The sequence below is a fragment of the Triturus cristatus genome, chromosome 4_2 (assembly GCF_964204655.1).
Source record: "Triturus cristatus chromosome 4_2, aTriCri1.1, whole genome shotgun sequence".
Classification (NCBI taxonomy): domain Eukaryota; kingdom Metazoa; phylum Chordata; class Amphibia; order Caudata; family Salamandridae; genus Triturus; species Triturus cristatus.
The window spans coordinates 600,900,165-600,928,057 of record NC_140586.1 but is presented as its reverse complement, the minus strand read 5'-3'; the positions used below and the strand labels follow the sequence as shown (position 1 = coordinate 600,928,057).

General features: G+C 43.9%; 1 protein-coding gene across 1 annotated transcript in view; it reads left to right on the top strand.

Annotated features, from left to right (window-relative positions):
• The window catches only part of TNNI3K (TNNI3 interacting kinase), a 2,902,528-nt gene that overhangs the window by 949,390 nt on the left and 1,925,245 nt on the right, over positions 1–27,893 (top strand). Inside the window, exons 9-11 of the mRNA XM_085600138.1 lie at positions 54–158; positions 19,189–19,283; positions 19,646–19,795. Coding sequence (XP_085456264.1) covers positions 54–158; positions 19,189–19,283; positions 19,646–19,795 — 350 coding nt within the window. The remainder of the gene's footprint in view (positions 1–53; positions 159–19,188; positions 19,284–19,645; positions 19,796–27,893) is intronic.

Sequence of the window (27,893 nt, the reverse complement as noted above, 5' to 3'; positions counted from 1 at the left end):
ATGCTGCCTGAATTAAACAGCATTATATGATGCATGTTTTTCTTTGCCTACAGAGCTTGTTACAATGGCAGATTTGAAGTGGTCAAAGACTTAATCCAACTCACTGGAACTGAAAGTCTAACAAAGGAAAATATCTTCAGTGAAACGGCATTTCATAGGTATGAATCCACATGCAGGCTCATTCCTGAAAAGATCATTTGTAGGCAAGACTTTGCACCACAAAATATAGTTTTCTTGAGGCTAGCATGAAAAAGGAGAACTATTTTAATTCCACCAAACTTTTCTGACTGAGAGATGCACTGTACAGCACACATCCACAGTGGGAAAAGTGTTAAAGTTTGTCTCGGCATTGCATTTTGTGCTAGAAGGATACTCTTCCATACAAAATCAATGTTGCACTATGGTGCAAAGGTGTGTGCATGGCACACGGCAGTCTGATTGCGCACCAGCCCCCGGTAAGCGAGCAGGACTGCCATATATAACTTCTGGTTTCTCCCTCTCGTGCGACTTTAGTTGCTGCGCTGCATTGCATGACGTCTTTGGAAATCTCTCTCATAAACATGGTTGCCCATGCATTTCGCTAATCAGGCTATTTTGACAATACTAGGTAGACTTTCAGGTGCAAGAATTATCATTAACCCCGGGAGGAGCTGGCGTATTGCCACTACACAGAGTTCCAAGGAGTTAGAAGGAAACTCCGTGGAACTCCGCTCCACTCCTCTCCACCCTCCCTAATGTAATTATAATAAAAAAGGCACTTACCTGCTGTGGCTGCGCAAGACATACAACGTAGGGGTTTCCATGGGTGAGGACGAGTAAGGATAGAGAGACCATGGCAAGGAGGAGGCAGCAACAGCAGGTAAGTGCCTTTTTTTATTATAATTACATTAGGGCGCTGGAGGGGCCGGCTAACTCTGCTCTGCCACAGAGTCAGAGTTTTGCCTGAACTCCGCATTCTCAATGGAGCGTGGAGTAGGCAAAACTCCTTAAACTCCGCTGGCGGAGCGGAGTTACCCGCCTGGGCTTCATTATCATTGCAGTTCCTACAGTTGTAAATCCTAGAAAGGTAGCTCTGACCAGCACCTTAGACAATGGCCATTACATATGATTCTCCTTTTCCTTGAGAGTGTTGCTGATGTGTTGGCATTGTCCTTTTTCAGTGGAAAACTTGAATGGGGCTCCCTATTGAGCTGAAACCTAAAAGTTCTCTAATATTATTGTATAGACACTCATTGTTTCCCTGAGCCGATGTGATATACAATATTCTTAATCAGTGTTTCAATTTCTTAAAGTCACTAAACTGTGCCAGTAAATGCCTGAAATGGCCTAACGATCCTTTTGCTAACATGAATTATCATATTAATTGTACACATTTCTAACGATCCCATTTCTAAAATTATTTATCATATTAATTATTTAAAAAAATGAACAACCCCTTGCATATTTCTGCAACTAGTTCTGTACAACCTAGCTACTGGGGTCAAGTCATCTAAAAGTATCAGTCAGTTATTATAATGTTAACTATAGCTTTTACTTTTTATTTTCTTTTAAAAATTTCAAAAGAGCTACATAAACCCCAAAGCATCACAATAATACACAAAACAACTAAACACAACAAAGGAAATAACATTGAAGTAGATTTAACAACTGGGCAAGGCTAATAAATATACACATGATAAAAAGAGATAAAACAACAGAAACATTGTAAAGATTAAAATCTATGAAAAGTGAAAAAAACACTGTATGTAATCCAATGACATTTTAATGTTCGATTTTACATGGAACGAACTCAAAAAATGCTTCCATCTTAATGTTCCAACTTAATGTTACTAGAATAGCATACCACGCCATCCTTGTCATATAATTACTATACACAGTTCTACGCAAAAATAAATCTTGGACTCTCCAACCGTAAATATAACTTCTCCTACTCTGACCTCATCCTGAAAAGCTGACATTTTCTGCTAGATATTTAGGCTTGAGCAGATGCTACCTTAAAAGTCATGATCATGGACTCCAACTGGAGCCAATGACGTTTCCAACACTTATATGTCATAGGATCAAATTTGCCAAACCCAACATTTCACTTAACATTGCTTTGATGGGAGAATGAGAGGTCATACGTACACTTGGTAGCACTGCATTGTCAGACCTATCAGGACTGCATTGCTGCGGTTAGGCTGGGGGCAGGGCTGCAAGACTCAAACTTTGGGGAGGAGGTTCTAACACTTGTAGAATACGGACAGATCCATCTTCAGATCCTGTGTCAGAATTACTTGTTAAGGCTGTCTTCACTGCTGCGGTATTCTGTCCAATATGGGGTGCATTTTATCTGGACCAGATGTGGTCAATGGTGCAGTATAAAGCACACTGGGCAAATAACATTGGCATCAAATTAATATCCTTTATTGGTTGTCAAGTGAATGCTACAATTTAATACACATTGGGCCAGTAGACAGCGTATGTGAAATTTTGGGTTTGAATTTAGGATCACTCTTTGGCAAAAAATGCATTCCAACATCTGCTGTGGCTGTTGCATTGCTGTCAACCTATTAGGATTTCTGAAAAGACAAAATATATATATTTCCCCCAAAAATGTTTTTCATAGCAAATGAAAATGTGTAAGCACCTTTGTTTAGTTATTGTCCCCTGTTCACAGTTAATTTGTCAGTATGTTTATGTTATTGCAGGGCTGAGCTTCACAAGATGCACCTCTATTGCTGTCAGGTGGAAGGCTTCCTCATACCTGGACAATGTAACACGTAGAATGTTTAAGCTATATTCAGCAGTTCTATATGGTAGCCCTGAGTTCCATCTATCATCATGCATCGTGGTTTTGATATGCTTGACTAGTTCCACGGCAAATCTCATTTTTTTCAGCACCTGGTGCTAACAGCACACAAAGCACAGAAATTGAGCATAAAGTGTGATTATCCTCAGTGCTTCCACAGCGCACAAATTAGAGTTTAGGGTAAACAACTATGACAGGTAGCATGCCATTTTAACCTTGCCATTGTACTTGCTACATCTGGTCTTCAATCTGGCTGTTTACTAAGTAAAGGTGCTAGGTATAAGATTATACCACTGACAACCTGAAACATCAGGGCTCCCATCTTTTTCTCACACGGAGCTAGTGCCTTGACACCTCCGGGTAATCGTTCATGTACATTGTCTGTGTGTGATGCTCCACTTAGCCCTGCTATCTTCTGGATCCATGGTCACTGTTGAGTCCCTGGGTCACGAGGTGACGGTGTGGCTCAGTGTGGCATCTAGACTGGGCCAGGAGTGGTTAGGTTAGGCCACACAGAGACCATTTGTGGTTAACTGGTGGCCTTTCTGCAGCTTGCAGCCAAGGGAGGGCCAAGGCACAAGGAAGGAGAATCAGAATGGTGTTCACCTTGGTGATTGTAAATTGAAATACAAGATTAGAAATGGCACTACAACTGAGCTGAACAGAACTGTATTTAAAATCCATGAATTGGAGATAATATATCCTGGCTAAAGCCAATTTGAGATGATCCTAATTAGGACTACTCAAACAGGTTCCTATTCAGATTATACATATCCTAGCAGACCGATTGATACAAGGGTATCATGCGTTTACAGTTCTGCTGCTTTCCTTCCTTCCAGCGATCATACTTGAAGGCAATAAGGCTGCAAAGTCATGAGGGCCTTCAGGCACAAGGGAATAAAATTATCGAATGGCACCATATAAGGTGTTTGGAACCCCAAAGCCTTAATGGCCATTAAAGCCCATAAAGGTATATATGAGGATATGAGTATAGGACAAAGAAGATGAATCAATCTACTGTTATCCGGCTAATAACTGGTTAATAGCTCCATAATATGCAGTCAAACACGCAGGCTTAAATCTAAGGGCCCGATTTAATATTTAGTGGTTGGGCCTTCCTCCGCCAGGGCAACATAGTAAATTACTTCATCACCCTCGGGAGATCCTCCCTGCCAAATTTTGAAATACCCATTGGACATTTCAACCATTAACATGAACTGTTGCCAAAGCGGTTCCTACCAGTGTACTGTAACTTTGTCATACAGCTCTGTCAAAACGTGACAGCAAGGACACAATTTTATTTATGTTAAAAAAAAAAACAAAGCGGGATTTTGTTATTGAAAATAAAAAATCCACATTATCCCCATCATCATGGCAGTTATATCCAATGGCAAGAGAGGTGTTTTCCAGTGTTTTTTTGCCCCGGACCACCAGGGTTTTCCTGGAGGTGACTGGAAGTGAAGACTGACCTCTATGCCTGCCCATCTAAATTAGGTGGGGAGACATACAGGTCAACCTCCGATGGGCCTTAGCTCGCCAGACCGTCAGAGGAATGTAACCATATCAGATATGGAGTAGTCTTCTGCCATGATCACACCAAAGGTCTACCTGCATTTAGATCAAGCAGGCAGGCCATTATATTGGTGGAAATAGTACCCTGTCACCATCAGACTAGGTAACACACAATAGAGAGTAATCCGATCATTCCCTGATTTGCTATTAGTACTTCTGTCTAGAGTAGACACATTCAATGAGAATCTGGATTATGGTCTGGACCCTCTATGCTGTTTACCTAAGCATTGTCCAACAGCAGCACTTTTTGACATTTTTTAGTGATTTTACACTTTTCTTCTTCTCTTTAGCTTGTAGAAAGCCCTTGCTTGTTTCGTACTGTTGAAAATCTGGGATAGGTCCTTAGTTTCCACAATCCTCACTTTCACCGTTGTAGTCTCCTATATAATATTACTTTCTTTGGCATCTGGATCATTCTTCTCATTATCATTTATTTTGTTAATATCTGTCATTATGCAGCTTTCGACCAGTCTTCCCTGGGGTTAATATTTCTATCTACCCATTCTGTAGCACCTGTTTTGTTTCCTTTACTGCCCACTGGATAAGTTACGGAATCCAGAGGGCATCCTATATCACCTCCAATGGTTTTACGGGGAGTCAATTTTTCACCCTTGGTTTATGTTTTGTTTGCTTTGTTTGTCACATTGGCCACATGCTCCTGATTCTCGTGTGAAAAGAAGTTCCTATCTAGGGGTGAATGTTGATTAATAATATGGGGATGAATTTCTGCCTGTATAGTAAATTGGGTTTTTTCCCTGGGGGAGAATCTGAACCCCACTCTATTGTTGTGAGTCAATATCTCTTATTTTGTTCTCTTTGCCATACAAGCTCATTTGCTTGCCATTTGTGGGTCCCACAAACCTTCTTCAGAAAGATGGCTCTACTTACCAGATATAGTTTTGGATTTAGATCATATATTCATTTTATATAGTTGGTTATAATTATAAGTTTCATATAGTCGCTATTACTTTAAAGAATCTGTTAATGCCACATAGGCAATACATCTGGTGTAATTTCTACAGTCCCAGTGGTCAGTGATCTTAAAAGTTCAGGTGAAGACCCAGAAAAAACCTTTTTAATCGGAACAAAAGTTCCCTCTGTTCCAATACTACTTTTGGGTGATTTCAGAGTAAAAATTCCACCTACTGAAATCTTCGATGAGTTCCAAGCAGACCTGGAAAAAAGTCTGAACATCCCAGGACCAATAGTAGATGGTCACAAAGGAAACCAAATAGGAAAAAAAGCTATTGCTCTTAAAAATGTTAACATGACCATCATAAATGGAAAAACTAGCAAAGAGCATCCAACCCGCAGCACGTATGAAAACATAAGGAAGTTGTCTTTTGTCAACCATATAGTAATCTTATCTAAAGATTTTTCCATGGTTAAAGGTTTTGTAAGTTGGGGAACTGACCCACAGTAATCACAAACATCTCCTGTTGACTTTAGACTACCTTGTATGGCCAAGAGAAACTTTACACAATAGCCAACAACTCAGATGAAAGAAAGGTTAGGTGGACACCACAACTGAAAGAATATAATGAAAGGAGAAATATATATTGCCCACACACAGCATGAAAACATAGAGGAATATGACAAAATGAATACAGCACACAAGGTCCTGTGCAAGTAACTAATCAAAAAGAGGAAACTCTATTAGAAAGAAGGCCTGCTCCCTCAAAGATAAAGCTAGAGTTAAACTAAACAGCAATACAAAAGAAGCATTTAAGTTAGACCAATTACTAAGAGATCCCTTAATATTACAGCACAGGATGGAATGCAGGAAAAACTTCAGAAGAGCTATGTGGCCCGAAAAAGATATGAAATGGTCAGAGGTAATATTAGCCCCCCAGGAAGGGATTGCAAAGAATTTTTGGACTTTAAAGGGCAGATGCTTGGGTGGATGAAAAAGACGGATGTGAACTCTGTTGAAGTGGAAGTCTGAATTAAGTACATCTCAGAACTCTATAGTGAAAAATTAAGTGAAATTAGAAGGGATTCCGATATTAAAAACAAAGTATATAATGCACACCCATTGAGCAAAGCACAGGACATATTCATTCCATCTTCAACAGAAATTGAAGTGCTAACAGAGATATTGAAAAGCTCAATGGCCCAAGGGTCAGATGGATTGTCCACAAAAAATACTTACATTAAAACCTAGTTTGTGGTCTCAAGTCCTTACTCCATTATGTGAAGCAGTACTCATGGAAATAAAATTCCTGACACATGGAGAGGCAATGGAACAGTGCCCCTTTATATTTAGCATTTGCAATGCAATAGGTCTTGCATTTGTGAAAGTTAGAGGTATTGGCGTTGTAAATGACAATGTCTTTTACCTATGTGTTTTGGTTTGAAGTGTAGTGGATGTATGTGTTGTGGAGTGGAATTATGTGGGTTGTATTGGAGTTGTTAGTTGTAAAATTGTGTTTGTGGAAATTTGTGGTGGGGAGTATATTTGTGAATTGGAATTATGTGGCATGGTGAATAGATAGGGGTGAGAGCTGCAGAGAATAGATTGTGCAGGAAGTGGAGAATGAACTCGCAACAGAAAAACAGAAAGAGTGTGTGAGAAAGAGAGAAAGAAGGGGAGAGCAGGCCACAGACGCATAAAGAGGGAGGACCTGTGTACACAGAAGACACCCTAAGAAGAGGAGGAAAGCGTGGGTTTGATAGACAGACATCTTGAAAAGGCATGGGAAAGAAACTGTGCTTAGTATGTGTGAGCAGACAGTACAGAAAGGAGATAGGGAATGTTTGGGAGGGATGAGAGGGGGCAGTGGGATTGTGATATGAGAGGGGGCAGTGTGAGGGAAAGCTGAGGGTGGCAGTGGGTGTGTGGGGGAGAGTTGAAAGGATTGTTGGAAGTGGAAATGAGAGATCCGTTGGATTGGAATTGTTGTTGTGGAATTGTGTGGTGATGTGCAATTGTGTATTGTGGTGTGAGGTTGTGTAATGGAAATATGTGGTATGTCAGTGACATACCTTTGAATGTTGTTTCCTAGATTGACTGCTTGTCCATGCTTAAAATGGATTCTAAGAGACAAATGTTTGTGGATGGAAAAGGTGTAAGACTTGGCATCTTTGGCGTGGTTTCCCCTGACTTTTTGACTCTACCTCCTGTATTTTTGATGCTGTGCTGGATTTCGTTTTTGCTGGTTTAGATGCTTTGGGCCTTTGCCACTGCTGATCAGTGTCAAAGTGCAAGTGGTCCCTGTGTAAATATTATTACAATTGGTTCTCCCTGATTGGCATATTTGATTTACTGGTAAGCCCCTAGTAAAGTGCATTGAGTGTGCCAGGGTCTGTAAATCAAATGCTACAGTGAGCCTGCAGCACTAATTGTGCCACCCACATGAATAGCCCTAAAAAGGTATCACAGACATGCCTCTGCAGTGTCTGTGTGCAGTTTTGTTAACTGCCATGTTGACCTGGCAAGTGCACCCACTTGCCAGGCCCTAACCTTCCCTTGTCTTACAAGCATATGCTAGATCCAAGGTACCCCCCTGGGCAGTTTGCAGTGTATGGGAAAGGTAGGACATGTACTGGTGTGTGTGGCATGTCCTGTTAGTGAAATACTACCAATTTTGTCTTTCACTATTGAAAGGCTATCTGTCCCATAGGATTGAATGAGAAATACTTTGTGACATCTTACACGTATAAATTCCCTTTGGGACAAGATAGAGAAATAGTTAAGGTTCTCTGAACTCAGAATTTAATAACACATCTTTTCGTAAAGATGGTTTTTAAATTGTGTGTTTGAAAATGCCACTTTTAGAAAGTAGGGATTTTTTTTTCTGTTCAACCATTCTGTGTGCCTCTGCCTGTTTGTGGATTGAATGTCTGCTTTTGGAGTGACAGGGGCTGGGGATGTGCATTCACTGTAGACAGCCACCGGTGGGGTTGAGCTATGCTTGGCTCTTCCTGGATGACTCAGAGCTGAGCTGAATAGACCTTGGCGGAATTTAGAGTAGTGGGAGGAGTTTCTCCTTGCACCTGATCAGGGCATATCTCCCTTGAACCATGCTGATTCCACCCCCTGTGGTCAAAGTGCACCAGTAAAGACAGAACTAGGTTGAACTGGGCTCAGAGACCCTTGCACAAAGAGAACAAAGACAAAATGGGGTATAAGTAGTAGACCGTAAACCCCAGAACTGTAGATTAGTTCTGGACTCAAGAGGAACCTTTTCCAAGGAGAAGATCTGAAGAGCTGTGAGGAGGTGCACTGCCCATTTGCTGTGTACTATGTGGGGTTGGCCTGCAGTTGATGTTTCTGTTAAGGAAAGGACAAAGACAGGAACGTTGCTGTGAGCCTGCTTGAAGAAGACCTCCAAGGGCCTGTGTGTGTTCTGAAGTCTCATCATCACAAAGACTTCACCCCAATTTCCCCTGAACTCTGCTGCTGAGAGTTCTGACCTGCCAGGAGGTGCCTGTTCCAGTTCTGGGTCTCTGGAGGTTGTTCCTGCTTTTGGGAGCTGGAAGAAGCCTAAAGAACTGAATAAATCGATGCATAGTTCTTCTTGCTGCTGTTTTTCCTGATGCAGCACCGATGTGCGAGAAGAATCTCCATGCATTACCGCACTGCAGATGAGCCGACGCAGCACCTGTCGCGGCTGCAAGAACTGATGCATTGAGGGATCTTTGCTGAAGAAACTGACGCAGCTGCATTTATTGCCGGTGCATCCTGGATTTCCACACATCGCACCTGTGCGGCAAGTCTTCTTGATGTATCACCCACGGACCAGAACTGTCTTGGAGTCGACGTATCACTTCCCCCTACAGACCGGATGTGACGCAACACTTCTCCTGTGTGCAGCAGAAGTGTTGCATCGCCTCCCAAAGGTCTCAGGAACTGACCTATCTCTGTATTTCTCAACGCTTCCCCTCTCTGCGACTGTTTGGCCTTCTGAATTTTTTTTTTCATTTACAGGTACTTTGTGAGAAATCATGCAACCATAGTTTTCTTTGGACCAAGTTGTTTGAAACCTTTTTAAAGTCAAATTCTGATTACATGTATGTTGGATTTTTGTGTTTTGGTCTTGTTGAGTTTAGATAAAGATATTTTATTTTTCTAAACTGGTGTGGTGTCCATTTGTGGTGTTATCATTGTATTACTCTGCTTTTAGTACAAATAGTTTACACATTGCCTTTGGGGTAAGTCTGTTTGCTCATGCCAAGCTACCCAGGGGGTGAGCAGGGGTTATCTAAAGTGTGTTTCCCCAATACCCTGACTAGAAGCAAGGGTCCCTATTTCGACAAAGGTACCTACCTCTGCCAACTAGAGGGGCAGTGAGTGTGTGGGGCAGAGTTAAAAGGATTGTTGGAAGACGTAGGCACACAGACTTATGAATGCTGGAATCAGGAGTGGGAAACCTGACACTAACAACGGCAGGACAAAAGTATGCAAGCAGAAAAGAGAATATCGGACTACAAGGCAAAGTGTTTCAATACAACAATGATGGGCCAGGAAGTGTACAAGCTGAATTAGAAATATGAGAACCTCAGTGGTAGCAAAAACTGGCTAATAGCAAAAGACATAAAGGCAAGCAAAGCGTACAAAATCATAGTGTAAGCCTGGAGCAGAGTAACAGAACCAGCATTGGATCGCAAAGACCCTCAACCACAAGGACATTTGCAAGCCACTGCCTACTGAGCTTGCTGGGTAGAAAGAGGTGGAAGCCCAAGAGGAGGAGCTCAGGTGCAGGTAGAGAACTAGCTGTGAGTAATCAATCAACTAATTGTTATTAGTTTTTTTGTATATGGATAAAACAATAAATATACCAATTAAAATAGCAAAACATCCACATAAAGCGATCCAAATTCAAACATAACCAAATTAAATAATGCTACAAAATATATCAATCATAGACACCCCCTGTCAAAAACACTCATCATTTGGCAGACAGAAATTTACAACAAGGTGCATACACACCAGAATACAACACATAACAATTCTTAAACATACAAATAGTAATAAAATCGCAATTAAAATCCCAGTTTGAAAGATCCATTTATTAGATGAGAAACCGTTAGAATATTGAATGTGAGTATTAACAACTACAGTACAGTAACATCAACAGCACCAATAATACAACTAGCATCCAGTAACATTTGCAAATAAATAAGAGCGGGTCTTAGTTGGCTAAAATTACATTTTTTGAGCAAACAAGTGAATACTGCTGGGAGAAAGGATTAAAGGTTTGGAAAACATAATAAAGTGTATAATAGGGTGGATGAATCACAAGTGCATGGAAACATCTCGTAATCAAATGCCAAATTTATAGGAACTCTCTAAAGAAAATGGACTATGGTCAATCTGAATCATGTCAGTAAAAATATATGTCTGGCCTTTTACACTATTATAAGATAAGGTTCCCAAGCGGTAATGGTTTTATAAAAAGTACATGTGATCTGACCGTAAATTTTGACAATCTTTCTCTTCACAAATTGCATCTCTAATATTTAGAAAGGCAGAATTTACCCACTGTATATCATTTTCTAGTATTAAATAAGTATTAAAAAACAAATCCAGCGAACCCAGGTATCAAAATGTATTTTTGTTCTAATTCAACCATCATGGTCTTATCCAAAATCAGACAGTTCCCTAATAAAGAGAACAATTACACGCAGTGGGAGATTTAATCTAGATAAAAAGCCATAACATTTGTTGTAATTTATTAATAACCTCAATATAGCCCTGGCCCAATTATCTATGACAAATTAATGAACGGCTGCTGTGGCACGACAAGAAGGCATGTAAAACCTATTCTCATCTATTTGCAAATTAGGAGCATTATTACATCCCAAAGACCTTCACCACAGAAACCAGTGGCCACATATTTAGCCTAATATATGCTTAAAATGGCAGGGGTTGCCTTGTTTCCCGTCCATGAGGCAAAGTCATAAACAGAACCCATGGACTTACAGGATAATTGCATTTGTATGGTCTGCAAGGCCAGTCCTCCCTCTTAGCCTAGTGAAGTCTGGGAGGTTTAGTCCACTGCCTTCCAAGCAGGGAATCATATTCCACAAGTGCAGTAATTATACAAGTGCTAAGAATCAGGGAACCACCAATGAAGGGAAGGCTGTTCTGGGATTTGGAAAGGGAAAACCAGCAGGTACAAGAAGGAAAACAGCTAAGTCTGGAGTGAAGTGCAGATCGGAGCTGAGACAAAGAAAGCCCAGAATGCATGGGTGAAAGCTGAAAGGCATCAAAATAGACAGGTCACGATCCAGCTCCCCCTTGTTGCCCTAACAACAGGTCTCCTGCCTCTGCCGTCCGTTACCTTTTTGACAGCTTTGCCTATTTTCCTGTTGCCTTTTAGCCCTGCTTTAGTCCTGTTTTGTTATCGTTTTTGTTCAATCTCTACTGCCTTTGTTTGTTTCAGTCTCTACTTAATCGTCTTACTTAAATCCTTACTGTAATCGTTTTGTTATCATTTTTGCTTAGTCTCTTCTACCATTGTTTTGTTTTAGTCCGTACTTAATCGTCTTGTATAAATCCTTACTGTAATAGTTTTGTTATCGTTTTTGCTTAGTCTCTACTGTCATTGCTTTTAGTCTCTAGTTAATAGTCTTTTTTAAACCCTTACTGTAATAATTGGTTCAGCTGTATTGTAAAGTGCCTGTTTAATTTTTCATTTTATTTCTTCTTACTGTATTTTTCTGTTCTGCATCGGCTTAATCTTGCTGATCGCTTTTTCTGCCTGTCTTTTGGCATTCTCCCAGCCCCTCCTCCCAGTACCTACTTAATGGCAGCTGAAGTAGCAGCAAAGTCAAGGCCATTTGCTCCCACCCACGCATAGCACCAGAAACCCTGGCTCTCCCGCTACACGCAGATACACAGCCACTATCCCTGAACACCAGACTACGCAATAGCTGCTTCCACAACTCTCCACATTCAACAGTAGGACCTTTTACCTGCCGGCACTGTCTCTTCTCCTGTAACACTGGAGCACCCACATGCATTATGACCACCATGACCACACCGACCACAACGGCTTCAGAACAACTCCACTGTCTTATGATCATCACACAACCACTTTGCAAGCAAGCCACCAAGATCTGGGAGACCCTCACCTCTCTTACTCCCAATCTCTTCTTTCTCACCGAGACCTGGCTCAACCCAGAATCCGCATCCGCTCCCAACATTGCTTCAGCAACACCCGATGGCTACAAGATAGCACACCGGTAACATATCAACATACACGGAGGCGGTATTTCTATCATCCACAAAGAAAATATCCACTTCACTTCCACCGCAGGCAACACAACCCCGAAAATGGAACACTTCAATTTCAAACTACAAACTGACAGCAAAACTACCATCAGAGGCACCCTTGCCTATAGACCTACAGGACCATGCCCCAGTTTCTGCAGTTCCATTTCCAACTTCATTGCCTCGTTTGTCATAGACTCCAAAAACTACATCTTCTTTGGAGACCTCAATTTCCACCTTGATGACCTCAATGACACCAACACTGCAAACTTCCTCGAAAGCATCAACAACATCAGCCTCACACATCTATTCACCAACCACACCCACTATGCAGGACACATGATTGATCCCTTCTTCACTGCCAGCGACATTGTCAAAGTACAAGCACCCTTGAGCACTGCTACCAAGCCTCCCAGTGCCTCCCAGCGCATCCCAGTGCCTCCCACCACAGCCAGAACAAAGTGTCAGAGTCAGTGGACCACAACCCTCAACAACAACCACGCAGCCACCATAGAAAACCTAAAACAGACTGTCAAGAACGTCTCTGCCTGGATCACTGACTGCACCAACAGAATCGCCCCCACCAACCCCACCAAACTCAAGAAATTAACCCAACAAGCCATTTGGTACACCACGGAACAAAGAACCACCTAATGCAACTGCAAGCAAATAGAAAGGAAATGGTGACCCAGCAAAGATTCAGCAGACAGAGCCACCTTCAAGACAGTCCTCAACGAATAACACCAACTCCTGAAAGAGACAAAAAGGAGCACCCTGGTGACCAAATTGAAGCTAGCTCTACCCACAGTAAAGAACTTTACAATATCGTCAGAGAGTTCACCAACCCCTCAGCACCAAAAACATCATCACCTCCTCCCAGGAACCACTTTTTTAACCTCTGGAGCAAGAAGATTATCAGCAAGCTCACCACCATCACCATGGCCACCTTCCCAGATGAATGGAGACATCCAGAAGTCAAACCCCTTATCAAGAAACTGCCGTCAATCACAGTGAACATAAGACCTCATCTCATCGCTCAGCCCCCCCTCATCTCTCTACCCCTCCATTTTTCTGCCAAAGTCCTCAAAAAGCCATCAACCTCCAACTCACAGAAGACCGGGAGAACAAAAATCTTCTAGACACCTCCCAATCCGAATTCCACACCAGCCACAGCCCCAAAAACTCCCTGATTGCTGCCAACAATTACATCAGACCCCTCCTTGACCAGAGAGAAACAGCAGCCCTGATCCTCCTCCACCTCTCAGCATCATTTGACACTTGTATCCCACGATACCCTTATCAAAAGGCTCCATCATATTGGAATCCAAGGAGACACCCTCAAATGGATTGCATCCTTCCTCACCAAAAAAACCCAGAGAATACACTTACCACCATTCACCTTAGAACCCAACAACATCATCTGTGGTATCCCTCAAGGCTTGTCCCTAAGCCTCACACTGTTCAACCTCAGCATTATCCTGGACAATCAAAATCACCATTAAAAGCCAGATCAACAAAGTTTCATCTGTCTGCTTTGTCACCCTTTGCATACTCTGGAAACTTTCAAATGACTCCCCATCAATACCAGATGAACTGTCACACAAGCTCTATTCACCAGCTGTCTGGACTACAGCAACTCACTCTATGCAGGGATCCCCACTTCCTGGAAAGACTACAAACAAAACAGAGCTCCGTGGCCAGATGCATCTTCGACCTCTCCAAATTGACCTACATCACCCTTCACCTCACGAAACTACAGTGGCTCTCCATTCAGAACAGATGTCAATTCAAGATGCTGATCCACACCTACAAAGCCTTACACAACCAAGGACCAGTATTCATCAACCACCTCCTGAACTTGTACCAGCCATCCAGACACATGTGCTCCTCCTCCCTCTCCCTCACTCACACCCCCAGCATCTGCCTGAGCAAGAGTGGAGGACGTTCCTTCTCCTACCTCACTGCTAAATCCTGTCCTGGAAGGACCTCCCCTTCACCTCTCTTCTTGAATTCCAGAAAGGACTCAAGACCTGGCTGTTCAATTGTACCCACCCGAAGCCAGTGTGGCGGGCGTATACTAATCTTCAGGTTCTGGAATCAAGACACAGAACAAAGCTCCACTACCAGGACATAAGCTAGGCAGGGTTTGGTGAAAGAGGAAACTACAAGGACCTCAATGCAACAGGGAGGTGGTTTGGGGGCCTGGACTGAGATGTGATCTGAATTTGGGACTACAAGTTGTTAGAAAATGTTCTTTTATATTCTGGTGGAAAATAAAGACCCCCTTCGAGCCCTTGTAATCACCACCTAGTGGCCAAATGTCAGAATCGTGACAGTATACCCCCAAACTGCCACTCCTGGGTGCCCAAAAGCAGAGCAGAGTCCAAACAAGAAATAAAGTTAACAATATTTTAAGTCTGAAGGACTGAGTGGAATGCTGCAAGTCTCTTCAAGGAAGGAACCTGAATCACAGTAGTGGATGACCAGATTCTCTTTTTTCCGATTACAAATGTTGGTAGTATTAATTATAACTCGACCCTTTATACCCTAGACCGATGTTTGAGTGAACAACTGACTAACACACAGGCTGTTCTCAGAATTAGTTGCTGGTGTCTTTGTGTTGTCAAGATGGTGTTCTGGAAATGTTTCGGACTCTGGAATAAGTAGCTGACTGGCAAACAGTTTGTTCTCTGGTACACAGGTCGCTATGTGGCCTTCGTAGTCTCCCTGTAGAATAGTGAAGTAGGCACCTAATTCAGATTGGGTATTTTCTCTAAGGTTCTTGTGACGTCACATGAATTACAGCAAACAATTTCTTGGTACCCATGCTTTCTTCTCACAAGAATACTGCACTGGGTGTGACTCTTGTGGGTACCCAGGCTGTCTCAGGGATGCGGCAGGTCTTAGAATGAGCCGCCCCTTTAGTATTCTACTTCACATCAAATGGCTTCCCTTGATTGAGGGTGAAGATAAACTTCTCAGCAGAGAGATCTGAAACAAAAGATGGAGCATTATATTTTGTGATGGGAGATTCTAAAACAACAGACACAGAGAATTTGGAGCGCTGAGTAGCAATTTCTTAATGATTCAGAGTGTTAAGTAAGTCTCCCACTTGGGTGCAAGGCTGTCTCATGTTTCCAAAGTCTGTATGTATCATTAGTACTGTCACGTGCAAGTACTTGAAATATTTCCATTGCAAGACATACCTTTGGTGTCTTACATGTAGCTTCCAGTGAACTTAGGCACACGTTTTGCTTGCCATTATTGATTAATCTCTTTCTAAAACCTTTGGTTGTTACATCAGTACTATCTTTGCATTGGAGATAGTTTCAAGAAGCATGACACAGAGCACAGTGCGTATCAATCAGTCATGAAGCCAATGTTTGAGTGCAGCTTTGAAGAAATGTAGACATGTGAGGCTCTGAAGGATCATAGTAGATCCCTGATCATAAAGATTTACAGCCACAACTGGACTGACTTAAGATGTATTTCCTGTTTTTTTGGTGGGATGTGTGTCTCAGTGTCAGGAGTGATCCAAAGCACAGGGAGAGAACAAATGGGATTCAGCACTGGTTTCTCCAGCTTGGGCTATATAGAAATGTCTTTATACTCACATATTGGAATGTGAAGAATGATTACAGTGTTGGTTTTAGAATTCTGAGCTGGATATGGAGTGGTAAGTTAGTGCATGTCACCATAAAAAGCTGTGAGCGTCAGTTCAGACATGGGCTTGAACACAGTTCTTTAATTTAAATCCAATTTCGGCATTAAATCAGAGATTGGATCTTGTAGTACTGTTAGCTATAGGCTCAGAAGAATTTATGGTATTGTAAAAAAATACTAACTTAGCATCAGCATCGAGGCCTTCTCAATTTCCTGAGAAGGGAATCTTGATAAATATGACAGACGTTTGTCACAAACCACTTGTTGGGGTGATGAGGATAAAGCTTTAGTAATGTAAAATGATTTAGCATAGTAGGATCTTTTCAATGTCTATCAATCATAATGGCATCCTTAAGCACATGACCTTTTTTTGCAAGCTATGGTTGTGTGGAAACTGACATTGAACGAAGTGAAACTCATTCATAACCAAATACACAACAAAAGAAGATCACACTTAGGAGGTCATTAGTATAGCGGGCGGATCACCACCGCCCGTATGGCAGTGGCGATCCGCCCGCTAAAAATCACCGCCCGCTTACAAATTCCCCCCAACCACATTACCATGGCAGGGGGCACCCTGGCAGATGGGAAGACCGTCCGCAGTTTTTCCGCCAGTAGACAATCCGCCCGATTGCCTACCGGGCTGAAAAGCATTTCATATAGTGGCGGTGTCTGGTACACACCGCCATCCATATTACAATGCATGCGGGGACCTGCCTTTCCATGGCGGCAACGGCACGGAAAGGCAGGCAGCATTTGACATTGGGGGCACGTAGCGGGCCCCCAGGTATTCTGGATGGGTGCACATGGGGGTACCCCCCTGCATTTCAATGTACAATGTGGCAGGCACCGCATGGTGCCTGTTACGTTGTGCAATGAAATGCACAACCTGCCTTTGTGGCATTGCGGTGGGCGGTGCTCTCTGCACCACCCACTGCAATGTTGAAGATGCGCCAGCCAGTGTGGCGGGCGTATACTAATCGGGAGGGTGGGACCGCCGCACCCTCAGCAGGTGGTCCCGTTTCCCGAGGGTATGGTGGGCGGACAAAGTCCGCCCGCCATACTAATGGGGCCCTAAATGTCAGTAACTGTACGGGCAGTTTGATCTATATTGGAAAGAAGTTCCATGTTGGGAGCCTCAGGTGTGAGGGTGAGGGGATAGTTCCATGATGGGAACCTCTAGTATGAAGAACTAGCCTGATAAAAAATTTGCATTTGGTTGGGTGACTAACCATAATGTGCCTCCAGACATACCTTAACAGTGGATTAGGTTTAAAAAGCCTGTCGTAATGCTGTATTCTTATGTCTATGTATGGGATCTTCATTGGGAGGTATGGTTAAATAGCTTTTGCCTGATAATGAATGTACTCTATTTGAAGCTTTGCAATGCCCATATGTAGTCAGCTCTGCGTATAATGCATAGCAGTAGCATTGCTAAAGTACAATGACAGAAGTATGGGTATACTGAAAGGGCTGGGCCTAATAGTTCGAAACCTTTTCTAGAGACACAAACCGATGGTTCTTTTTCACAGTATGGAAGTGTAAAGGGGATAAAATCGTTAATACACAGTTAATATGCCAACAACTCAACTGGATACATAATAAATTGTGGACAACTATATAAGGTTAGTGAGTTTATTACAAAGCCAAGAATAACTGGACGTACAAAGGAGTTAGCATGAAGCCAAATCTATGTATCCAATTTAAACAGGGCAGCATGAACAAGACTATTAATTCAAGAAGTAGGATACAGAGAATCATGAAGCATGAGTCCCATTTTCCCTGCATCAAGGGTTGATGAGTAAAAAGCATTAAATCTGCTGCTAAGGTGACATCCCTACTTCAGCATTTTCAATGGAAAGGAAAGGAGTCAGTACATAAAGTCTTTCTAAGAGCCTCTCCACCAGCAATGAGTCAAGTAGCATGAAGCCACTATCACAAAAGAAGGAGCTCGTTCTGAGATGCTCTCTCTCTGAAGGCAAGAAAAAAGTAGTCCCTTGCCCTAATTATAACAATCCCAATTATCCCCAGGTAGAATTCCCATAATACACATCTTGCACACTGTTCACAATGGGCACAGTCATGTGGGTATTTTTCCAAAATGTTCTTCGTGTACATCTCTAATATCAATTCATCCTTGGTTCCCATGCCTTCTCCCGTGTGAATCTGTCTCTGTCTTTGTCACCTCCAAACCATGCAATTGTAACTTCTTCTCTCCTTGCCTAGCTACTAAAACAAAGACATTACTTTTCTCTAAGGAATGCTTTTCCACCTGCACGTTTGTGAGAAAGAGCAGATTCTACAGTGCACATAAAACTCAATTATTAATTCTAAAGCGAGAGTTGTCAGGGACTTGCATTTCAGGCCTACACAATTTCAGTTAGCATAAGAACATGTCACTTTAAGCATTACAGATTTGCATAACTATGGCGTTTTAACTAGCACTTCTACCACATTATAAAATATCATTGTTAAACACATTCAGAATATGAGTGGAGTTAATTTCACAACACGCGTTCTTCACGTTAACGTTTGCGCCTAGTTACAATTATGTCCAATGTTTATTCTCCTTGCTACTTGTCAATAACCTAAACCATGTCATGTAATTGTGTTAATACATTTCACAATTCTAACTCCCCATGTTAATATAATTGCAAGATTAAATGCAGATGCGTTCTACGTGTGATTATGATGCACCCCTACAAATAAAATGAGATTTAAGCTCTATGAATACGAATAATAAAAACAATAGTATCAATTCATTGTTAGGACATTTAGCTGTTTCTTTATATAGTTTTTATAGTTTCAAAATTAGACATTCGATTCTCATTATTACTTTCACTTACAGTACATTGATAATTAGTGTATGTTTGGATAATGTGGGCTAACATATCCTGCAGATGTATAATTTATCACTTTTATTTATATGATTTGCTTTTAATAGTGCCTGCACCTATGGAAAGAATATGGAGCTTGTCAAATTTCTTCTTGACCAGAATGCTTTAAGCATTAACCATCAGGGAAGAGATGGGCACACAGGTAAGGTCAGATAGCACAAATTAAAAACATGTTTTTGACAGCGGGAAGCCTCTCACATATTTCCAGCTTCCAAATAATGTTCCATCTATTTGAGAAATAGCCTGTAAACGTTCTGCCACATGTTTTTTATTCATCTTGTTTAGTTTTTTTGCAACCAGCTGCCATTTCGATCGGCAAAATACGTGTTAACTTGTAGGAATGGCCATTAAAAGAATGCGGCAGTATCCATGCTTCAGCCCCGCAATTTGCTGTATAATGGAGTTTCTCACAAAAATCAATTCCAGTTTTATGACTGGTGTTTCTTTGTCCGGCTGTTGTAAAACAAGTCTACCGCAGTGATTGCTTTTCATTACATCTTTCAGGGTTACACAGCGCCTGCTATCATGGACACATTCGTCTCGTTCAGTTTTTACTGGACAATGGCGCAGACATGAATCTAGTGGCATGCGACCCCAGCAAGTCTAGTGGCGAGAAGGATGAACAGACCTGTTTAATGTGGGCTTATGAGAAAGGTATTTGAATTCTATTATTGGTTATATTTGGAATAAGGATTTTTTTTTCTGCCATTGCTTTGCTACTCTCAAATCACAATGACTTTGTGTATTTCTGTGGTGTTAGATCTTGTTGCTTGAAACCTAAAAAACATTAATTTTGTGCTTCGAACCAATTAAAGTCCATTGTAACAGCAAGAAGCAAATAGCAGCGGGCATCCCATGGGACTTTAGAAAGCCAGGGATTCGAAGTGTCCATACAGCTCATTTTTAATGATTTTTTGCGCTGGCTGTGCATAACTTATCAGAACACGTGGTCTGGCAAGTAGTGTCGCACTTGTGACGTAACAGGGGTGTCGGGGTTTGTTGATCAAGCCCTGACAATAGGGGTATTATGTTGGTGCCCCCCCCCCCCGAGAATTTCTTTGCTGATGGTTTGTTCTGCACCACATGGCACGCTGTTAACAAATGTGTGCTACGCAAACAAATGATGTACGGAATCATACATTCAGCCCCAGTCAAGAGATCTGGGTTAAATCCATCGTTCGGCCCGGTGTGAGGTCATAGGAAAGACCGAGGTCAGGGCAGTGCATACTATTCCAGAATTCCCATGTAATGTATGCTGCAACCTAGGCCCCCCTCTGCTAGTCCCGTAAAGACAGTGGTGTCTCTCCCGCAAGTACCGTGACACGATGATACAACATTGGTGATGAGCTGGTGTATTCTCGCAATCCCTGGGACCGTGTAGCATCTGCGTACAAAGTAAAGACGTACGCTCAGTGCTTTAAATGGAGGAGCTTGTGGTGGGGCTAGGGGGTGGAGCTATGGGCAGCACAAAGGGATCCGGCTAGGGGCCCATTTAAGCATAGATGCACGCAGACAGGGCATTCAGTGCATGTATTTTAGAAACGCTTACATTCGCTGCTGCCCACATTAATAAACCTTGATTCCCACCTTCTCTGCTACAGCATTACTATCGCCACCTTCCTCGTCTGTCTGGTTGCAAACAAGTGCTGCTGTACTCTGCTATGCCAGTAAGAAGCCTTCTCTTCGATTTCCCAAGAGTAAAAAAATATGTCTGTTAGCAGGCCCTGCTCACACACGTACAGTTCTATGCACTCCACAGAGCCTAAGTGGACACTGTGCTGGCGAACCCATGCCCATTGAGCTCAAAGGGCTTCAGCCCCCCCCCCCCCTCGTGTGTGGCAGCCCGGGCTAAGACAGCTTCCCGGGCACACCCTCAGGCAGAATGAATTAAAAACTGTAAATCTGTCATTCACCGGCTAGAAAGAGCATGCCATGTATCCCCAGTGCTTAATTTGTGTTGGTGGTTTCCAGTGCTTGGCACCGGCACTTAACTGTCAGCACCAGGATTTATGGGAGTCTGCCACAGGTTGGTGCTGTTTTTCTGATTTAGAGATGAGCACAACTACAGTTGTTTATTAATTCAAAATACATAGAAAATTACTCTTGCCTGCCACCAAAGCCATTCTTGTAGTTTTCAGGATCTGGAATAGTCTGAAATCTCACACTTGTAGGAGTGTGATGGTTAGTTGTGTTGGTGCTGTCCTTGGCAGCACATGCAGGGGCAATGGGTAGGGCATGCTGCAGTAGCCTCCTGACCAGGGCCCTGGCAGTATTGCTTTACAAATTAAGCACTGTGTATCCCTGATGAATCAAAGCCTGGCGGCTCCTCCTCCCGCACACCCGTCTCTCCCGCTCTCTCCACCTGCTAATCCCTGCCCTCTCCCTCAATCCGCTCACCACTTCCGTCCTCTGCCTGAGGACTGGCTCACTGTGACAGCAGCTCAACGGGTTAAGCGCCCGCTGCTCGTGTGTGCACAGCTTTCAGTCCCTGGCGACCTGTCCTGTTGTTTACAGCGCAATGAAACACGTCAGCGATGGTAGGCGCTAAAGTATTCATTGCGATTCTTCCGCAGGCTTCATCTATTTACTTCATTCACCAAAGAAAGGCAGACTCAGAAAGTTCCAGTTTTTGAGCCCCGGCTGAGACAGCTCCTGGGCGCACACACAGCCGCACCGCACCGAGTACTTCACAGGTCTTTAGAAGACCATTTGCTTGCTAACAAGACTTTGTTCTTTTTCGCCCCTTCTTAGAGCCCCTGCATCCCCACTCTGACTATTGCTGGGCGAATTAGTTGACCCCCGCTCCCCCCCCATTTGGCTCTAGTTACGCCCCCTCCTAAACTTCCTGCCAGCACTGAATGAATGCCTTCTGAAGGCCGCGACATTAGCACATTGTAAAGCGAGATTAGCACTCGATAAGAGTGTTTCATGTAAACAGATCCACTCCTTGTCAGCTGTGTTGCACTTCTTTTTGAAATTGCCAATTTCACTGAGCTTGGCTCATATCCCCATGAGTACCGGTACTCTCTTAGGACAAAGAGAGGTTCCGGTACTTAAGCGCAGAAAATTTAGAAGTACCGGTACTCAGTACCGGTGAGTACCGGCCCATTTAAAGCACTGCGTCTGCTGTGCTCATGCCACATGCTCAGGGCGGCTCAGAGAAACCCGGTGTGTCTAGTGCCGCTGTCGGAGGCCGCCAGATTCAACATACAGGGTGGGCGGAGACTCAGGATTCAGGCTGGTCTTCTCAGCTGAAAGGTGTTCCCCATTGTGGTGAGTGCCGTGCATGAGGTTGTGGAGACTGCATGGTGCAGCGCCCTCTGTTGTCCTCCCAGAGTGAATGCGACTTTTCTGCTCTGGTGGGTGGCTGAATTTAATGCGGCAGCACTGAAGCAGTACAAACAAAATCAAAAATAGACGTGGCATATGTGTATCACACATGGCCTGGATGAAGAGTTGTACAACCACAGTGTTCTGGACTGGGGGGCATATTTACAAGCACATATCGCCACCACAACGTCACTTTTCTCCACGTTGTGGTGGCGATAGGGGATTCACCTTATTCACACCTGTGAATAAGTCACCCTTTCACGCTACACTGAGTGTGAAAGGGGCGGGCAATGAGTGTTGTCATCGGCGTTCCATCGTAACAACCATTGATATGAACGGTGGCTTTATTATGGGGCAGCTCCAAAATTAAGACCTAGGAAAACCTGGCCTTACCCTGGCATAACAAGGAAAAAATTTTAATTTCTCCTCGTTTTTGCTGTTTTCATGTTTGCTCCGTTGTGCAGCACACATAGAAACTACAAAATGCCACTGATTGTTTATGTGCAAGAAGGTGTCCCTTTCTGCAGATAAACAATCATAAGAAAAACAACATTTTGTAACTTCCATGTGTGCTGCATTAAGCAGCACACTTGGGAGTTTCAAAACACCATTTCATATTGTTTATGTGGAGGAAGGCACACCTTCCTGCACATAAACAATCATTCCCTTCAATGCAGGCACCCTGCACAATGATGCAACGGTGCCTGCATTGGCTCCAGGCAGATAAACTAGCGACAACGCAGGGGGAAATACGAGGCTGCACCGGATTTTTGCAAATACGGTGCAGCCCTGCATTTCAGAAGTGGCGGAGCGCTTTCTTTAACCAAGGAAGCTAACGCAGCACTCTGCCATTTCCTTCTAAATGTGCCCCTGAGTATGCTGACCTACATCCCAGGTCAGTGGGAACTGCCAGTGGTGATCTGTGGTTGTTCTGGAAGGCGGCTGATGCAGCATGCGGGACACCTATGAAAAAAACAAAGTATTAAATAAAAGAATCACGTTTAAGGGGGGTATAAGACTATTGTCAATACAAGTGACACCCCATTCATATCTACACCATAGCAACCATACCTCCTGTGGAGTCGTTTGCAGTGGAAGGTGCAACATCGTCGCAAGCCCCTAATTGGAAGCAGTGGGTAGAAAGAGTAGTACTTTTCTTTGAAGCCACCAAAGTAGATAATGCACTGAAGAGAGCTACGATTCTTCATTTAGGGGGAAGACATATTAACAAAATATCTAAGTCCATTAATGAAATGGCTCCCAAGACACCCCACTCTCATAGCAGCTCTGACTGCGCATTTCGAACCAATGGCAAACCAGGACTATGAGAGATTCGTGTTTACTCAAGTAAGACAGTAAGTGGTGGAGTCCATAGATGTGTTCTACGCATGCCTCAAAGAACTTGCCAGCATATGTGGGTTTAACGATGAAAATGAGAAAATTAGAGGCTAGATCATCCAAGATTGTGCCTCAGCAAAATTTTGCTCATGGATTCTAGAATGTAGGAGAGTAGGATCTGCACTTATGTTGCCCCAACTTTTTTTCTGATGTTAACACTGGTTTCTGGCTATAGTCTGGCTGGGTCTCTGCTAATCAGGGCCCCAGTCTCTCTGTTCTCTCTAAACAACTTGGAGTGCATATTAGATGCACTAGTGATTGGATGCTGTGGTACCTTATGAGCCCCCAGTATATAGTACCCTAGGTACCAAGGGCATAGGTATTTCACAGGCCTACCAGGGGCTGAAGCATGTATAATGCCACCCCTGGGGAGCAGACTAAATCTGACACCACAGGCCTGCTACTGCAGCCTGGGTGATGTAGTGTTAGCACTCCTCACTGAGGTATAGGTTCCTATATCTCACCATACACACACATATAAACCTATCAGTCACCCCTAAGGCAGGCCCTATCAATCCTGAGGGCAGGGTGCTTGGTTTACAATGAGAGGGGGTGCCTCTGCATGATCAGGGCCCCTCTGCAGCTGGCAGAGTCTATTCTCTGTGACTGTTTGTGGATACGGTTAAACCATATACTCTTAAGTGCATTATAACCTACCGGTAAATGCTAACTTTGGAATGACTGCATCAAAACATGTCGTGTTTGGTGTCAAACAACTTGGAATCATAGCCCCACACCAGTAACTGGTGTGGGAGTATTATTCCACCCTTCTAGAGGGGACGACATGTACCCACTGTGGAAACACGGTAGAAATCTGAAAGAGCCCTGGCAACACAAAATGGATGCCACCAGCACAGACACTGGGCTGCTCTCCTGCTGCTGACTGAAACTCGCAGTGGAAGAGGCCCAACAATAGGCATCCTGTCACAGGGAGGTGTCACCACCTTCCAGACAGGAGTTGGTGTATTGGGGCTGGGTGGGTGCACTCCTAGAGTACTTTGAAGTCCTGCACTGGGGGAGCAGTAGGCTCCTTTGTGCATATGCCCGCTCAAACCGGTTCAGGGGCTACCTGTCCCTGCTCTGGCACGAAACTGGACAAAGGGAAGTAGGTGTAACCACCCCCTACCCTGACCCTCCCAGAGGAGTGGTCATAAAGCTAGTCCCTCCCTTTCTTTTAGTATAAGATAGGGAACCCTTGCCATTGCAAACTAGATATCCCTGGACGACGCTTTACAAGAAGAATCCTGGCCCTTCGACATTCCACTACCTTTGGAAGACAGAAGAATCTCCCTTGGAGTCAAGGAGTGACTCCCCTGCTTGGCAGGCACCAAAAACTCTAATCAATGATCGCAAGCTTTCCCGCTCCCGCCGGAGTCCGAAGTCCCTGCAGCCCCGGAAGTGGATTTCCTGACTTCTCGATGGCCATTGTGAGTCCCCAGCAAAGCTGAAGCGAGTGGACCCCAAGAGTGACGAGGAACAGCAATACGCAGGTACCATGCACTATTGTCAAGTGCAACCCCTTCACAACGTTCTACGAACTTGTGCATTGGACCACGTGTGGTCCAAGCCTCCAGCAGGTTTCCCTTGAAAATCAGAGGCCTACCTCGTCCCGAGTGACCGTGGGCTCCTGTGAAGTGAATCCTCACGAGGCGTCTTTGCGATCCCTTGCCTGTTGGCTTGTGGGTCCCCTGAAGACTTTCTCATAAAACCAAAGGGCTCCCCAGGTTGCTCCAGGCCTGCCCTCAGGTACCTTTGCTGGGTGAGTCCCTCAGACCTTGCTGGTCTGCACCGCTGACTTTCTTCATTTTCCATGAGACTTGCTGTTGCCAAGGCTTGTTGGCTCCAATCCGGTTGCCGACACCTCAGTAAGCTGCAGACTTTGAGGGACACTCCGAATCCAGCTCCTGGTTGTCCTCAACACCTCCTGGACCTTGTGGCTGAAGAGTCAAAACACCCTTGATCACCTGAAATCACCCGACTTCCATGGGCATCCATCTTCCTGGCCCCGGGTCACTGGCAAGTGACTGTGAACATTGTCCCTTCTGCTTTCAGGTCTTCTTCATCTTGAATCCAGCCTTGGATTCCACCGGACACTTCTTCAGTCTTCACAAGCAGCAAAACGTTTTCGGCTTCCATTGAAAACGACAACGCGACCCGACACCAAAAGACACCTATGCACCAGGATACCCTGGGTGAGGTAACTCATGCACTCCGGTGGTCCTGTGGGTGTTGGCCCTCGAACTACTTACCATGTAAGTGACTTGCTGGTAGACTCCCTAGAAGTACCCTTAAACTTTAACCTCTTCTGTGCCCATGACGAGATAGTCTCGTCATGTAGCACGGTCGCGCTGTGCCCATGACGAGACTATCTCGTTATGAACCCCACCCACTAATGAAACGCCCGGCACAGGAGGGGGAAAGGGCGTGGCACTGAAGGGGTTAAAAATCCAACCGCGACTTGCTCCATTGAAATCAATAGGGAACCCGCAGCTGTGTTCTCACACTGCACGCGTCTCCCGTGGGTCTTTTACTTACCTGCCTTGGGTGGATTAGTGAAGCCCCAGCAATTCTACAGGCCCTAGGCCTTGTCCCTCTGCAAGTCGACATTCCTAAACCTCTTTTTTAGTATATGGTCTGGTATGCCCCTGGGGCTCCAGCCATATTTGTGCTTAACTTACTGTGAAACGTTGATATTTGCATATGTTCCTGACTTCTAATCTCATAAGGAGATTAGTAGAGTGTGTCTAGTAATAAATACATAGATATTTGATATATGTACCTGTGTGGTGTCCTTTCATTTGGTAATTCAAGAGATTATAAGGTAAAACAAGCTGCTTTACATTCCTCTGAGACTTAGCCTGAAGGCTGCTCTCCACAGCTACCACTAGGATAGCTTTCTTTAAAAGGTTGTCTTAAACCTATCTACCATAAGAGTCGAATTGGACTGGTGCAAGGTGGCTACTATAACTAGTGACCAGCATATGCCAGGCCAACTTCTCACATAGAAGAATCCAGAAAATCCCTAGAGGACATTCTAACACCAAGCAAGATCAAGGAACTTGCCAGAACTCGAGCAGCCCACATAGAAGTGGCCTTTCAGACCCCGTTGAAGACTGAACTAGTCAATGTCATCACCTCAGATCCTAAGTCAAAACAAGGTAGGAGGGATAGCACAAGACCACATACCTGGGGATATTGCGGCGGAGGCAGCCATCTCCCTTTTGAATGCCCGGCTAGTGGAAAGAAATGTGCTGGGTGTGGAAAACTGAATTATTTCATGTGGGTCTGTCGCTCAGGAAAGGATTGGGGATAGCATACCACGGTAATACTCTCCCGGCAGTGAGGGAGAGAGGCAGCAATATGGATGACGATGAAACTGAAGAACATACCATCAAATATGTTTTCACCATTGCCACCTCCGCTCAAACCTCACATCGGCTGCCACAATGCCAGTTAGGTGTTGGAGATAACGTCACCACTACTGTGGTGGACACCGGAGCAACAATTAACATCATGTCTGCAGAGGCCCATAGAACTTCAAAACCTGCACAAAATGTAATCCTGCGACAATTAAGGTGTACAGATATGGCCAAGAGAAACCTCTTGTGATGAGAGGCAAATTCCAGAAGACCAACACCTATGGATCCAATTCAGTGGAGTTTCAGGTATATGTTGCTGAAGAAGTCCATGGTAAACTCCTAGTCCGTAGGGCAGCTGAAGACCTTGGCATTGTGATCTTTTGCGTTTTATCAGGAAGCTATCATGCACATTCTGGCAGAATTCCCTGTAGTCTTTGAAGGAATTGGGTGCCTGAAAGGCAAAGAGATCCACCTGCATATCAATCAGTCTGTGTGGTCCATAGCCCTAAGTTATTGGGGCATTGCGTTCCATCTGAGGCCCCTAGTGGAAAATGAATTGGCCAAGCTGGAGGCTGCAGGCATTATCAAAAGAGTAACGGGATCGACCCCATGGGTCCTGCCAATTGTAGTAACCCAAAACCCCAAGCAGCCTGGTGAAGTGTGAA